General features: G+C 44.3%; 1 protein-coding gene across 4 annotated transcripts in view; it reads right to left on the bottom strand.

Moving 5' to 3' along the window:
* The window catches only part of dc1i2 (Cytoplasmic dynein 1 intermediate chain 2), a 25,876-nt gene extending 11,281 nt beyond the window's left edge, over window positions 1-14,595 (bottom strand). Inside the window, exons 1-8 of one of the 4 annotated variants that reach the window (XM_014163953.2) lie at window positions 14,467-14,595; window positions 12,664-12,781; window positions 11,832-11,946; window positions 10,874-10,964; window positions 9,699-9,758; window positions 9,231-9,346; window positions 369-470; window positions 1-123 (exon numbers count right to left, since the gene is read on the bottom strand). The exon at window positions 1-123 is cut by the window's left edge and continues 40 nt beyond it. In XM_014163953.2, the coding sequence (XP_014019428.2) occupies window positions 1-123; window positions 369-470; window positions 9,231-9,346; window positions 9,699-9,758; window positions 10,874-10,964; window positions 11,832-11,946; window positions 12,664-12,771 (715 nt within the window). In that variant the 5' untranslated portion in view covers window positions 12,772-12,781; window positions 14,467-14,595. 4 annotated transcript variants of the gene reach the window in all.
* Between the last annotated feature and the right edge of the window lie 736 nt (window positions 14,596-15,331).

Below are 15,331 nucleotides of genomic sequence, written 5' to 3'. Positions count from 1 at the left end.
AGACGTCCACATGTTCGGACAGGGCCCGCTCCACGATGCGGGTGCTGTGGTCAAAGAAGGTTATGAACTCTGAGGAGTGCAGGATCTGCAGCTTGTCCTCCTCAGTCAGCTCTTGTGGAGGTGCTAGACAGAGACAGACAGTAAAAGTTCTGGACAAACAATACAGAACCATATAACAGATTGGGGTCGTCTTATTCAAATTATATTCCAATTTTTTTTTATTATAAATAAATAAATAAATTCATTAAAAAAGGGCCATCATACAACACTTGGAAGTCAAAATCCCAACAAAATGGTCGGTAGGATTCTTCAATGAAGATGACATCAAAGAAGTTCAATCGTTATTCGTTTCGCACCACAACTCCTACCTTCCTCCTCCTCTTTCTGGTCTGGTTTCTCCATTTGGATCTCAAGCACTGGCTGTGGTGGAGCAATCTCCTCCTCCTCCTCCTCCTCCTCGTCGTCTTCCTCTGTTGGGTAAAAGGTGGATGATTTCAATTCAACACTACATAATAAAAAATATTTTTTTTAAACTGCCAACGCTTTATATTTCATGGTTTATACAAGATTAGTCATACCAAATGTGACAGTGGCTAACGAGAAACGTTAGAAACCGCGGACGATTTCAATGACAATGGTTTAAAGTGACAATTGATCCCGCAATTCTGTGTCAATGTTTGGTTCATTCCGAATGTCTACGACTAGTCTCCATCTGCAGCGTAGTTTCTCTTCAACAAGCACGCTGAATGATGAACGCTGAATGGTAAGCAGGCTAGCATGGGTATGGGAATGGAATCATTATGTGCCTCTGTCTCTCATTTGTTTGGTTTGCCAACTCAATGTCACCTCTGAAAGGACCTGTGCCTCTAAAGCGCTGGAGGTTGTCATTTGTGTGAAGGGAGGGGGGGGACGGGACACACAGCGGGGGTCTGGTCCTAGGCCCCCCCCCTCTCACTGATAATGAGAACCATCTATTCAACAGGGGGTTTTTGCACTTCTCAGTGTAGCCATCTCCTCCATGTCCCAGTAACAAGTTGCCCCCTTCCATCCAGGCCAGGGTCTGGGGTCAGCGGGACAGCTCCAGGCCCACTCCCATTGGTCCGACCAGCTGAGAGGACGGGTGCTAGCCAGATGGCGCTGTTTGAATGTCTTGTTGGCCTCAGAAAGGTGGCATGAGGATGGCACAGAGGTTTTCCGCCTGGCCGCCCCTAGACAAGTCTCTCTGAACGGCAAGCCTGTGCAATTACCGTCCCACCAGGGGGTCCACAGACTGCTATTCAACCTCGGAGAACGTACGACAAAAATACAGCTTGTAGGCCCGACCAGCTGGCAAACCATACACTGGCTCAGACTTTCACACACTAGACAACCCTCCTATCTCAAACAAGCACCTCACCGTCTCCTCGCCATACACGCCCATTCAATGTAGAAATAGATTGTTTAAAACAAAACACATTCATGTGGATGAGAAAATGTACAGTTGTCTACCTTTTAGAGCTCTACGTATAGTTAATCTATGACAGCAGCAACGTTGCACACAACTGTTCCATTTCCACTGAGGTCGTCTAAAAATCAGGGGTGCCGAAACTCACTTTGCCCCGGGAGCCGCAGTCAGCCTTCAACGAGGTCTCAAGGGCCCCACTGAAAATTGGTTATATTTCCTCGCCGTCAAATTTAGCTAAAAAAAAATAAAAAATAAAAATTGTCCTGCATCCATAATTTGGGGAATGTTCTATGCTCCCTGGCTGTCAATAGCTTTGATTTCGGTGATAATTAGTGAGCTGGGCTCAAGTCAAGAAACTGTATGAGTGGTCCATTATAATTTCTACACAGTTTTGATTTGGTAAAATAACATTTTTAAAAAACGGTTGTTTATCCGCCCCCGCACAAACCACCCAAGGGCCGGATGTTTGACACCTAACTGATAACGACATCTGCCTTTATAAAGTTATTCTCTTTCCTGTCTCCCATGGAGGTTGGGGGGGGCGGGAGTTGGGTGTTCTGATGAGTTTACAGAACTGGGTTGATGACAAGCCATTTCAATGGACGGCCGTACCCTGGAACCCAAAGGAGAAGGTTAAAATCCTTCCTTTCAAGGGCCTCAATCAGGCTTAAAGGAAAACAGTAATCACTGTCTTTCAGCTAGGCCCGGCCGCGCTCGTCAGCCCTTTCCCCCGGCGAGGCAGGCAGAGCAATCAACCTGCCAGGCATTAGGAGCGGAAGGACAATCTGAAAATAAAGGGTATAATGCACCTGCCAGCCAAAACGGCCATTTGGAGAAAATCTAGTGATCCTGGTGACCCCGCTGGAGAGAGTGGGGGGTGGGGGGGGCAGAACCAGGGGGTGGGGAGGGGGCATTTAACAGAATTCACCCGGATCAACCATGTACTGCACACCGACACCTCCCCTCAAAGCAGGCCCAATTATGGCTTTTGTACCACTTTAAAAAAAAAACGCTTTTTTGAGGGGGGGGGAGTGGTACCAGGGGAGGGAGGTGTAATCACAGGTCTTTGTCAAGACACTATATTAATGCAAAAGCAAAGTGGGCCCGGTGTGTTGTTCAAGTACAAAACTAATGACCTTCACTCCCCACTGCAGGTGTGTTCGTCTCATCCACAGAACGGACAACACAAATCGGACTTCCACATGCCAGTTTACTAAAGGCTGTTGCACCAAAACCAGCGTCCACTGTTGGTCTTTTCTAGCTACAGTAGAGGACTGTGGAGAGTAGACCGCACACGGTCTGTCAGTACAGAGAGACCCTACTTAAGTGTTAAACACAGAGGACACCATGGCTTCATTCGATTCATGGTTCGTTTTCAATCCGTAAATGAAAATGTACTTCCCTTTGAGTCTAAAGTAAACAGCATTACTCATAACTGCTCACAAATCGCTTTTTTTTTTAATTTATTTTTATTTTATTTTTTTTCACCTTTATTTAACCAGGTAGGCTAGTTGAGAACAAGTTCTCATTTGCAACTGCAACCTGGCCAAGATAAAGCATAGCAATTCGACACATACAACAACAGAGTTACACATGGAATATACAAAACACAGTCAATAATACAGTAGAACAAAAGAAAACAAGAAGTCTATATACAGTGAGTGCAAATGAGGTAAGTTAAAAGGCAATAAATAGGCCATGGTGGCGAAGTAACTACAATACAGCAATTAAACACGAATGGTAGATGTGCAGAAGATGAATGTGCAAGTAGAGATAGTGGGGTGCAAAGGAGCAAGATAAATAAATAAATACAGTATGGGGATGAGGTAGGTAGATAGCCCATCTGTAAACAGCCGATCTATGTACAGGTGCAGTGATCTGTAAGCTGTTCTGACAGCTGGTGCTTAAAGCTAGTGAGGGAGATACGAGTCTCCAGCTTCAGAGATTTTTGCAGTTCGTTCCAGTCATTGGCAGCAGAGAACTGGAAGGAAAGACGACCAAAGGAGGAATTTGCTTTGGGGGTGACCAGTGAGATATACCTGCTGGAGCGCGTGCTACGAGTGGGTGCTGCTATGGTGACCAGTGAGCTGAGATAAGCCGGGGCTTTACCTAGCAGAGACTTGTAGATAACCTGTAGTCAGTGGGTTTGGCAAAGAGTATGAAGCGAGGGCCAACCAACGAGAGCGTACAGGTCGCAATGGTGAGTAGTGTATGGGGCTTTGGTGACAAAACGGATGGCACTGTGATAGACTGCATCCAGTTTATTGAGTAGGGTATTGGAGGCTATTTTATAGATGACATCACCGAAGTCGAGGATCGGTAGGAAGGTCAGTTTTACGAGGATATGTTTGGCAGCATGAGTCAAGGATGCTTTGTTGCGATATAGGAAGCCGATTCTAGATTTCATTTTGGATTGGATGTGAGTCTGGAAGGACAGTTTACAGTCTAACCAGACACCTAGGTATTTGTAGTTGTCCACGTATTCTAAGTCAGAACCGTCCAGAGTAGTGATGCTGGACGGGTGAGCAGGTGCGGGTAGTGATCGATTGAAGAGCATGCATTTAGTTTTACTTGCTTTTAAGAGCATTTGGGGGCCACGGAAGGAGAGTTGTATAGCATTGAAGCTCGTTTGGAGGTTAGTTAACACAGTGTCCAAAGAGGGGCCAGAAGTATACAAAATGGTGTTGTCTGCGTAGATGTGGATCAGAGAATCACCAGCAGCAAGAGCAACATCATTGATGTATACAGAGAAGAGAGTTGGCCCGAGAATTGAACCCTGTGGCACCCCCATAGAGACTGCCAGAGGTCCGGACAACAGGCCCTCCGATTTGACACACTGAACTATATCAGAGAAGTAGTTGGTAAACCAGGCGAGGTAATCATTTGAGAAACCAAGGCTGTCGAGTCTGCCAATAAGAATGTGGTGATTGACAGAGTTGAAAGCCTTGGCCAGGTCGATGAATACAGCTGCACAGTAATGTCTCTTATCGATGGCGGTTATGATGTCGTTTAGGACCTTGATCGTGGCTGAGGTGCACCCATGACCAGCTCCGAAACCAGATTGCATAGCGGAGAAGGTACAGTGGGATTCGAAATGGTTGGTAATCTGTTAACTTGGCTTTCGAAGACCTTAGAAAGACGGGGTAGGATAGATATAGGTCTGTAGCAGTTTGGGTCTAGAGTGTCACCCCCTTTGAAGAAGGGGATGACCGCGGCAGCTTTCCAATCTTTGGGAATCTCAGACGATACAAAAGAGAGGTTGAACAGGCTAGTAATAGGGGTTGCAACAATTTCGGCAGATAATATTAGAAAGAGAGGGTCTGGATTGTCTAGCCCGGCTGATTTGTAGGGGTCCAGATTTATCGGTGGTAACAGTGTTTCCCAGCCTCAGAGCAGTGGGCAGCTGGGAGGAGGTGCTCTTATTCTCCATGGACTTTAGTGTCCCAGAACTTTTTTGAGTTAGTACTACAGGATGCAAATTTCTGTTTGAAAACGCTAACCTTAGCTTTTCTAACTGCCTGTGCATATTTGTTCCTAACTTCCCTGAAAAGTTGCATATCACGGGGGCTATTTGATGCTAATGCAGAACGCCACAGGATGTTTTTGTGCTGGTCAAGGGCAGACAGGTCTGGAGTGGACCAAGGACTATATCTATTCCTAGTTCTAAATTTGTTTGAGTGGGGCATGCTTATTTAAGATGGTGATGAAGGCACTTCTAAAGAATAGCCAGGCATCATCTACTGACGGGATGAGGTCAATATCATTCCAGGATACCCCGGCCAGGTCGATTAGAAAGGCCTGCTCGCAGAAGTGTTTTAGGGAGCGTTTGACAGTGATGAGGGGTGGTCGTTTGGTCGGAGACCCATTACAGATGCAGGCAATGATCGCTGAGATCTTGATTGAAAACAGCAGATGTGTATTTGGAGGGCGAGTTAGTTAGGATGACATCTATGAGGGTGCCCGTGTTTACAGATTTGGGGTTGTACCTGGTAGGTTCATTGATAATTTGTGCGAGATTGAGGGCATCAAGCTTAGATTGTTGGATGGCAGGGGTGTTAAGCATGTCCCAGTTTAGGTCACCTAGTAGCATGAGCTCAGAAGATAGATGGGGGGCAATCAATTCACATATGGTATCGAGGGCACAGCTGGGGGCAGAGGGAGGTCTATAGCAAGCGGCAACAGTGAGAGACTTGTTTCTGGAAAGGTGAATTTTTAGAAGTAGAAGCTCGAATTGTTTGGGTACAGACTTGGATAGTAATACAGAACTCTGCAGGCTATCTTTGCAGTAGATTGCAACTCTGCCCCCTTTGGCAGTTCTATCTTGGCGGAAAATGTTATAGTTAGCGATGGAGATTTCAGGGTTTTTGGTGGTTTTCCTAAGCCAGGATTCAGACACGGCTAAGACATCCGGGTTGGCAGAGTGTGCTAAAGCAGTGAATAAAACAAACTTAGGGAGGAGGCTTCTAATGTTAAGATGCATGAAAGCAAGGCTCTTACGGTTACAGAAGTCAACAAATGAGAGCACCTGGGGAGTGGGAACATTCCTTTTAATCATTTATCATTTCATGCGTTTGCCAGCTAAAAAGAAAATAGCAACAAAAAAAAAGCTAAAATATTAATAATCACAATTCTGCAAATGTATACGTATTTTGCTAGTACCAATAGAATATCTTTACGTGCATAGCACAGGCCTGCATCACATTTTTACTACAGTAAATCAGACAGGGATTTACTGAAGGGACAATGACAAGTTGGCATAATGGTCATGGTATGTTTTCTTTCTGTGCGAGGTAGCAGATGAAAATACATCAAGCCACCACAACCCAACACAACCCGGGAGATTTCAGCAGTCGCCCTACAGCCGTTCTGACGAGCAGGTTAATCAGGGTTCAGTCAGCTGTGAAAAGGGAGGCTTTTGTTGAGTTTACACACTTGGAGCACTGGTTACCTCTCTCGCTCGCTCTGTGCATCTACCCCTCTCTCTCTCTCTTTCTTTCTCTCCCTCTCTTTCTTTCTCAACAGACAGAGGGTTGAGACAAAAGGAAAAAAAAAGACCTTTCTGTGAAGATGTGGTAGGGATTCAGCAAATGTTTTTACCCTATAAAATCTATATTTCTGGTTATTTTCTCGCATTCGTATCTTTGAATAAACTCTACTATAATTGATATGAGCATGCTGAAACTGTAGTTAAAACAGTAGCCTAGGCCTACATTTAATCCAACAATACAGTCAGTTAAGGGGGAATAACCGACAAGTGCCAAGAGTATGAAAGGTGACAATGTTCAAAAGAGTGCCACTTCAAACAAGAGGCTGTTGAGTTGAGTTCCTTTAGTGATTAAAAGTTATGACCCTCCCCTGAATCCAAGTGATTAAAACAAATCCCATTTAATTACATTTCAAATTTACTAAAACGCTCTACTCTCTCTTGTATTGCCTGAAGCCTTTTTAAACAGAGCTTCAGGCAGAACACTCGATAAATTCCCCCATATATTTTTTCCATAATTACATCTTGCTAAGCAGCACTTACTGACGTTGCATAAAGTCCACCGCTGTAGCCTGAACAGTGTTCTATATATAGGCTACCACTACTTTTGATTTCTACACACTATCCTGATTCACTGCCTTCCCTTGCATGACCTGAGTGGGAATTACAACCATCCAAGCAAAACAGCGAGTATTGCTTTTATAAATATTGGTGGAATTTACGATTTATGGGGAAACGTCTCTAACTAATAGATTCTTTCCCACCAGGTCACAAAATGTGCGTCTACACTGGACTCCTAGTAACCTAGTACAGGGTTTCTCAAACTCGGTCCTAAGGCCCTCCCTGGGTGCACGTTTTGGTTTTTGCCCTAGCACTACACAGCTGATTCAAATAACCAACTAAACATCAAGCTTTGATTATTTGAATTGGCTGTGTAGTGCTAGGGATAAAACCACACCAACCCTGTTCTAGAGGACCAGGGTTGGAGAGCCCTGTTCTAGAGGACGGTGGCTCTCCAGGACCAGGGTTGGAGAGCCCTGTTCTAGAGGACGGTAGCTCTCCAGGACCAGGGTTGGAGAGCCCTGTTCTAGAGGACGGTGGCTCTCCAGGACCAGGGTTGGAGAGCCCTGTTCTACAGGTCGGTAGCTCTCCAGGACCAGGGTTGGAGAGCCCTGTTCTAGAGGACGGTAGCTCTCCAGGACCAGGGTTGGAGAGCCCTGTTCTACAGGTCGGTAGCTCTCCAGGACCAGGGTTGGAGAGCCCTGTTCTAGAGGATGGGAGCTGGAAGGACCTAATCATCTCTTTTTTTGAGATGGTGGATCATCTATGGAGACAATTTAGGATCTCTCTCCTTCGCTCTGTCTAGCATGGCACGGCAGCACCTTCCTCCAATGCCACCGCCCGTTGACCTTGAGTTTACTGTGCCGTCGCCTCCTGAATCCCTCAATCAGCGCACGCGACCAACGCCACCCGAACATCAAATATGCGCAGAAGGGTGTGAGCAGGCGAGGGGACGCCGCCTCACCAAGTGCCAGGAGTGATGGCGCGAAAGCGCACAATGTCACCGAGTGTGTTTTATTACGTGCCTATTGGGTGAAGGGAGAAGACAGGAAAGCGAGAGAGTTGATGAAATGATTACAGAGTGGCAGAGAGAGTGGAGAGGAGGGTCTTGGTGTTGAACAGCCAAAATAAACCATCCTTGTTTAACACAATGTTACAATGCCCTAAAGACAGAGTCTCTATGCCTTCCTCCACAGAACAGAACAGAGCTCTGCTCTTTATCCTTTAGTCATTGGGTATGGGTATCCACAGAGTCACACAATTTGTTCACAGCCAGACCGCTTGCATTTCACATTCCTCAATGACAAATCACCAAGTCCTCTGGAGGTTGATCTGACAGGGATCTAACCGGGTTCTCCCGCAGTCCGAAGTGTGAAGGGGGAACTTAGAAGAGACAAGTAACCCGTGCAGGGAATCAATCTTCGTTCATCAACCCAAACCTCCGAAGACAAATCATCAAGCATAAATAATGAATCTCTTTAAACTCACTCGCACAGTGTAAATAAAGAAACGACTAGGCTACATAGCACTCTATAGCGGTCGCTGATAGGTCTTGCTGATAAAGCAGTGTAAACAACAGATTTCAGCCTATGAGACACTCTGAACTACATCTTAGAAGGAAAAATAAAAAACTAGGGGTGTAATCACAATATTGCATATTGTGGCACATGTGCTCAACATGTGGACGTTATGGGTAAATGTGCTTTTTTTTGAAGCTACGCATAGACGACCACATGAACGCTGCTGTGCAGCAATTACATACATATTGACATGGTTCAGATGCATTAGCCGGGCATGAACGAGGTGCTTCATATCCAGCCCCAATCTACTGCCTTTCTTCCCAATTCACCCTGGCCTTCTCATCCTGCACATTCATTGTAGCAGGGCCCTATTGGTTTGAGGATGGGGGTTTTGAGAGGAGTGAGTCTGTGTGTGTGAATTTAATCTTTCCTTTGGCTTCTTATGTTTCCCGGGCCCCTGCAATTTCCCCCGGCTTTCATCTCAGTGCTCGGTAAGGTCAGATCATTTCCACTTTGTGTTCACTTCCTGCTCCCACTCGTATGATCAGACAACCCAGCCAGCCAGCCGGCCACAACACACATCAAAAAGAGTAGCCTTCGGAAACCTTGATAGATCGACTGCACTGTTCTCTGACCTTGCAGTCAACGAGTCAGGCAGCTTTAGTTGTGCCGAAAATATAGAATCCTAAAAGTAACTATGTACTTGGGTTAGATTTCTCACCTTCTTTCTGCTGGGTGGTCACAGGCGTCTGGGTCTCCTTGGTGTACGACACCGTCTCTTTTGGAGGGAAGTCAACATGGGTGATCTTGGCCATGCCCAGCTTCAGAGGTCCACGCCTAAAAGCAGAGCACACCTTCAAACCCACGGCAGGGCCAAGGAGAGCTGAAATAATAACATGAACCCGGGCGACCCAGACACAGCACATAACAGTACTACTATCACATTCCAGCCTTTTCATTGGCACCTCAAAAGCCAAAGTCGCCGTTAAGACGGATGTGCGATTTTGTCTTCTGATAATCACTTATTTATGGGGAAGGAAAGGAAGGATAACAACGTGTCCGTAGGTCAAAGATACACATGACCGGCATGACTTTTTTCCCCTGATCTAAAACGATGGCTTCGAGAGGAGCAACAAGGCTAGAGGTTGAAAGAGGGATGAAGTGAAAGGAAGAAGGTAGTGTCCAGTACCCCAGCTCGGAGTCAGAGTGAAGCTGAAGAGTAGACGGGTCAGAGTCCCAGTGTAGAGTCCTGGTTAGTGTCACAGCAACAAGGCAGCATTAGTGCAAGAAAGCAGGCATAAACCAAGAGAGGAAACAAGTTAGAACGTATACACTCAACATGCCCATACTGACAAATACAGGTAACAAAACAAACTTGTATTCAATTCAGAACATTTCAGAAACACAGAAGTTTTCGTAGAGGGTGGTAAAAACGCAGTTACCACGACAACCCTCTATTAGGCACTTGCACGTAGAATCTAACATGTAAAAAAACCAAGGACAGTATCTGTTTAAAAATGCTTGGACACATGTCCTGAGAGTGCGAGGACACTGGGTCTAATGAGGCAGCCTGAGGGGCTGGTCAGGCCTGAACTGTGTCACGCCAACGGCTCGGAGCGCCCTGCGGGGGAAAACATGACCTCCCATGTGTGGAGGAAATGGCCACGCTGCTGAGGGAAACGAGGCAACACGTAGAGCCTTGGGGTGGAGGAAGAGCTCCCTGGCTCTGATGGGACACTGGGGGAGCTAGAGTTTCAGCAGGGGGACCGGGGGCTCTAATTAGGGGACCCCCAGGCATCTCCGCAGCCCTGTTGTTTTATAGCTCATTTAGGACCATCCTAATGCAACAGCACACAAACAAAATAAACATGCACACCCTCGGCATAAGCTAGTCATCGTGATCTTCAATGGTATTGTTGGTGGGCATTTGTGTGTTACCGTATTTGGAGAAGAACACTGGTACTGTGTTGTCAAACCTGGACATGTTTATTGGCATAGTTTATAAGGCAAATGGTTACATAAGCACCTGTGTGCATCTAGTAAAACTCATGCAAAAGTAGTTTCAATTTCATTGTATGAACATTGGCAATATCTTATTAAAAACCTAGATAGGCGATTGACTGTTCCAGCTGTGACATGGATTTATAGAGAAGAAACCTGTTCAAACCTGTGAAACACAAATCCTTTAAAATGACACAGACATTAGGAGAGACAGTTCCTCATTCATTCTTGCAATAAAAGCCCTGGCATGCATCGCAACCTAAATTACAGCGACGCTGCACTGTGCTTAGAGGATGAAGGCTCGTTGCAGAGAGAAATTAACGCATTTTGACATTAAAACATTTGATTGGGGGGTGTTTGTACCTGGATCCCACGGCGCCGTCGCCCGAGTCTTGGCTCCCTGCCTCGCTTGGTGTGCCCGCAGATTTGGAGGTCGGAGACATGGGAGGAGGGACTAGATAGTGAAACAGGTAGTATAGTGGTTAGAGCGTTGGACTAGTAACCAAAAGGTTGCAAGATCAAATCCCCGAGCTGACAAGGTAAAAATCTGTTGTTCTGCCCCTGAACAACTGTTCCTAGGCCGTGATTGAAAATAAGAATTTATTCTTAACCGACTTGCCTAGTTATATAAAGGTTAAATAAAAATGACAGGTATCCCCTGTTACTATGCGAAGAGGCTGGCATGTTCACAGTAGTGCAATGGTAGGTCAGTTTTGGGGTGCCAGAAGTGGTAAAAAAAAACTAAATGCTGTATGCAAAAAAAGGCTAAAATGAAGTGGATATGAACAGCAAAAAGGAGAAAAGACAAAGAAAAACATTTTATATTTCACCCCATACGCTGTGAAAACACAAGTGAAAATTCAACAGTAAGACAAATAGCAATAGTATTAGAAATATCTAGACACACATCAACATACCAAAAGTAAATGGATGAGACATGCAGTGTGTCGTCAAATTCAAAAATACAAACAAGTAAATAATCATGTCAATGTCATTTAACCTATTTAAATTACGTCTAAGGAACCATGGCAAACCACAGAAAATAATATGACCTTTTCGGATTCATAACCTCAGTTCCCTACTTTTCTTTAGCACACACTGACAGACCTAGCCAGACATAAGGCAATATAAATTAATCTACTATGGACCACTTCTGCCCCCTTCTGTTAGCTTGGTGACAATATCCTCACATAAATCTTGGTTTAGAAAAATGTACAGTCAATAGTCAGATGGCCTACACTACACTAGACTCAATACTTGTAAAAAGCTCATGTACAGAGATGTGTTAAAAATCTAATACTGCTGGTAGATGGTTTCTTACCAACAGGGACATCAGCTGATGTGATGCCCATGCTCTGCAGAAGGGCATCTGTCTCACGTCTCTTTTTCTCCAAATCCGAGTCATCCAGTGGGGCGGCATCTTTCTTCAGGTCAGCCTGGAAGAGAACCAGAGCAGATACACTGGTTAGTATCCTGACTGTAAGCATGGTGAATAGAGGGTTTGATGGAGTTGTCTGAATTTGGCTAGTTTATAGTGCTGGGCGATTAACTGAAATGTTGGTTATTTTTGGTTTTTTAAAACAACTAATTGACCGACGTCGGTTCAATGACATGAATTTTATTTCGGGTTTTTTCTTCTTCTTCTGTGAGCTCAATGCGCAGTAAATCAGATCAAGCCCGAACGAAGTCATCAAATAAAAAATGTACACAAGAACTGAAATATTTTATTAAAGTAAAGTAATCTGAATAAATAAAGGTTAATAAGAGATAAGCAGTAATGGGCAGTCACTACCATCACTACCAACTTGTATTAATTGTTTATTCTGTGGTGTTACAGCATTCAACCCACATAATGCATTTAAAAAAAAAATTGTTGTTGATCAAAACGGAAAAAACGTGATTATTTTTTTAATACTCTAACCAAAACCACCTCAAAAAGCAGTAGTCGCTCAGCACTTCTAGTTTAATAAAACAATTAACCTAGCCTTAGAATCTGTGCATTTTACCTGCAATCAAAGCTACTGCTTCCTCTTTCCACTGATGTAAAATAGGCCTACTCAGATACTTTGAGCATAATATCTGAGCAGAATGCACACTGCCATTTGTCAGTGTAGTTCCGGGGGTATTTAAAGTCCCTATAAGCATGTACTAACCTCTTTCTTTTTGCGCTCGTCTTCCTTCCTTTTTTTCTCCTCCCTGATCTGAGCCAGGCGTTGCTTCTTCCGTTCAAGCTCCGCTTTTAGCTCGCTTTTGTCTGACATGATGCCGCCACTGTAGGACACAAACACATTTCAGAACAAGATAGGTGACTTACAGCATTTTACAGCAGTCGGCAAATCTGAAAACTCCATTTATACAGGTGTTATTTTTGACTCAGAAAATAGCCTCGAGTTAGGCTACACATTGGAATATAGACTCGAGTATGATCAGAAGCAATTTCGCCGACTGCATTTCATGAGCTGCTCTGAAAGTGTAATAAGATCACTCATTCTTTTTAACCTTTCTGATCAACGAGAATATCACCTGCTCCTTTGCTCTGATCTGCCAGGTCAAACCATTTAACTAGCGGGCCCACTGCTAGTTTTTGATCATGAATGAAGTTTCAGCAGGGCACAGATGATAAGGCTCAAGAGCACACTCTACTGTCCAGATAGAGAAAGGTTGGATGCTCTTCCATTAGCAGGGTCCTGACCACCTGGCCTGTAAAATCCTTTTCTGGTCCAAAGCCCCATTCAATGCGCTTTTGTCTACTCAACTCTAACCAACTTCATAGTGCGCTCTTAGAGAGATTAGGTTGATCACTTCAAGAGAGGCTTTACCATTCTGTATACAGCATTGATCAGCCCTCATATCCTCCACAGCACCTGACCCTTTCAACACCCAACACGGGGACCACTTTAAGACATTTGACTTAATTGCACAACTTAAGACAATGAATGGAGGTCTCTGAGCTTTATAATGAATTAGGTTTCTAAGCCTTCCTTTTCAGATGGTCTAAGCAGTGTGAAACCCCATGTACATTAAATTTGATCAACCACCTTGAGATGACAAATGTGGTTGATGCAACTTTTTTTTAACTCATACATTGTCATTTTCATACAAAAACACTCAATAAATTAAGCTTTTCAAGTGGTGTTCATGTAAATGCAGACTTATGCAACAGGAAATGTAAGCTAATACAAGGACTGTAGCTAGCTAACTCAAACATACAAAAGGTATTTTATTGGTCAAATATAAAATAATAAGAAAATAACAATTTTAAAAACAGAAGTAAAGAGGACATCATGAGCTCCAACATAAGTGATGCTGGCAAGAATCACGCCGCGAAGTACAGTAACTAGTTTACTGTGCTGTGGTCAAGCCATGAATGATAGATAGCATTGAGCAGCATCATCAGCATCTTCTTGCCTCGCTATCACTTGAACCAGTGCGCTAGCTAAGTTACATAGCTAGTACGGTTTGTAGAGAGCAGGTAGAGAATGTTATCTTAAAATTCAACACATCAGAAAAACACCGTTGTTTTATGTACTAACGTTAGAAGACCGGCAGGACTGTTGTTTATCTAACATAACTTTAGCAAGTTAGCTGCGGCCCCACCCAGCAACTGTGGGACTGACTGACCAAAATTGCTAGCCAGCAAACGTTGGTGAGAAGAATTGACTTTGTCTTGGCATCCGGGCTGACCTCTTCAAGTTGAAAACATTGATTCGTTACCTGAACTCTAACAAAAAAATAGAACTACCAATCTTTAAACTATGTTACATTCAAGCCTATTTGCAAAGTTTAGATTAGCTAGCTAAAACAATTGGCCTGCAACAGGCTAACGTTAGCAGTTACTTATTTAGCTAGCGGCTGGCCAATCATCTCGGGAAAAACGGATGGCTGACGACTAAATCACAACACACGTTTTCATTTACACGCTACCTCCACGTATCACTTGTAGTTTGATAACAAACCGTATTTCTCCTTGGCTTTCTAATCGCTTGAATCCAGGATCCTTTCCTGAAGCACCAACACAACGGTCCTCACCAGTTACCACAGCCACGAAGTGAGAAGGCCCGCCTACTCAATCAATCAGATGAGGGAGTGTGATGACGCGTATGCCGGCTCAGAAGGCCCGCCTATCCGACCAATCAGATGAGGGAGTGTGATGACGCGTATGCGGGCTCAGAAGGCCCGCCTATCCGACCAATCAGATGAGGGCATGTGATGACGCGTATTCCATTTCGTGGGAAAGCTTCATTTTCGAAATGGAATGTCTCGAGTTCGGGAACAAGAATTAGCAACGTCACTAAAACATAACATTAAGAAATAACAAAAGTCTTGGGCAAAAAGGGAAATTGTCCTTTTTTTTGATGATAACTTTTGCTACTCTCATCTAAAATGAGCTAGCTAGCATAATGGATTCCATTCCAAGCACAGAGGAGTTATCTGGAGCAGTGATGAATCCTTCATCCTCTTGCAGTCCGACAGACGAATCTGGGTTTGTTGATGCCAGGAGACGCTACATCACCAATGCATAGTTCAAACTGTAACGTTTGGTGGAGGAGGATTAATGGTCTGGGGCTGTTTTTCATGGTTCAGGCTAGGCCCCTTAATTCCATTTTTTATTTTTTATTTCACCTTTATTTAATCAGGTAGGCAAGTTGAGAACAAGTTCTCATTTACAATTGCGACCTAGCCAAGATAACTAAAGCAAAGCAGTTCGACACATACAACAACACATGGAGTAAAACAAACATACAGTCAATAATACAGTAGAAAAATAAGTCTATATACAATGTGAGCAAATGAGGTGAGATAAAGGAGGTAAAGGCAGAA

Source organism: Salmo salar, chromosome ssa21 (assembly GCF_905237065.1).
Source record: "Salmo salar chromosome ssa21, Ssal_v3.1, whole genome shotgun sequence".
Classification (NCBI taxonomy): Eukaryota; Metazoa; Chordata; class Actinopteri; order Salmoniformes; family Salmonidae; genus Salmo; species Salmo salar.
Note: the sequence above shows the minus strand (reverse complement) of the source record. Positions and strands in the feature narration are given on the sequence as shown.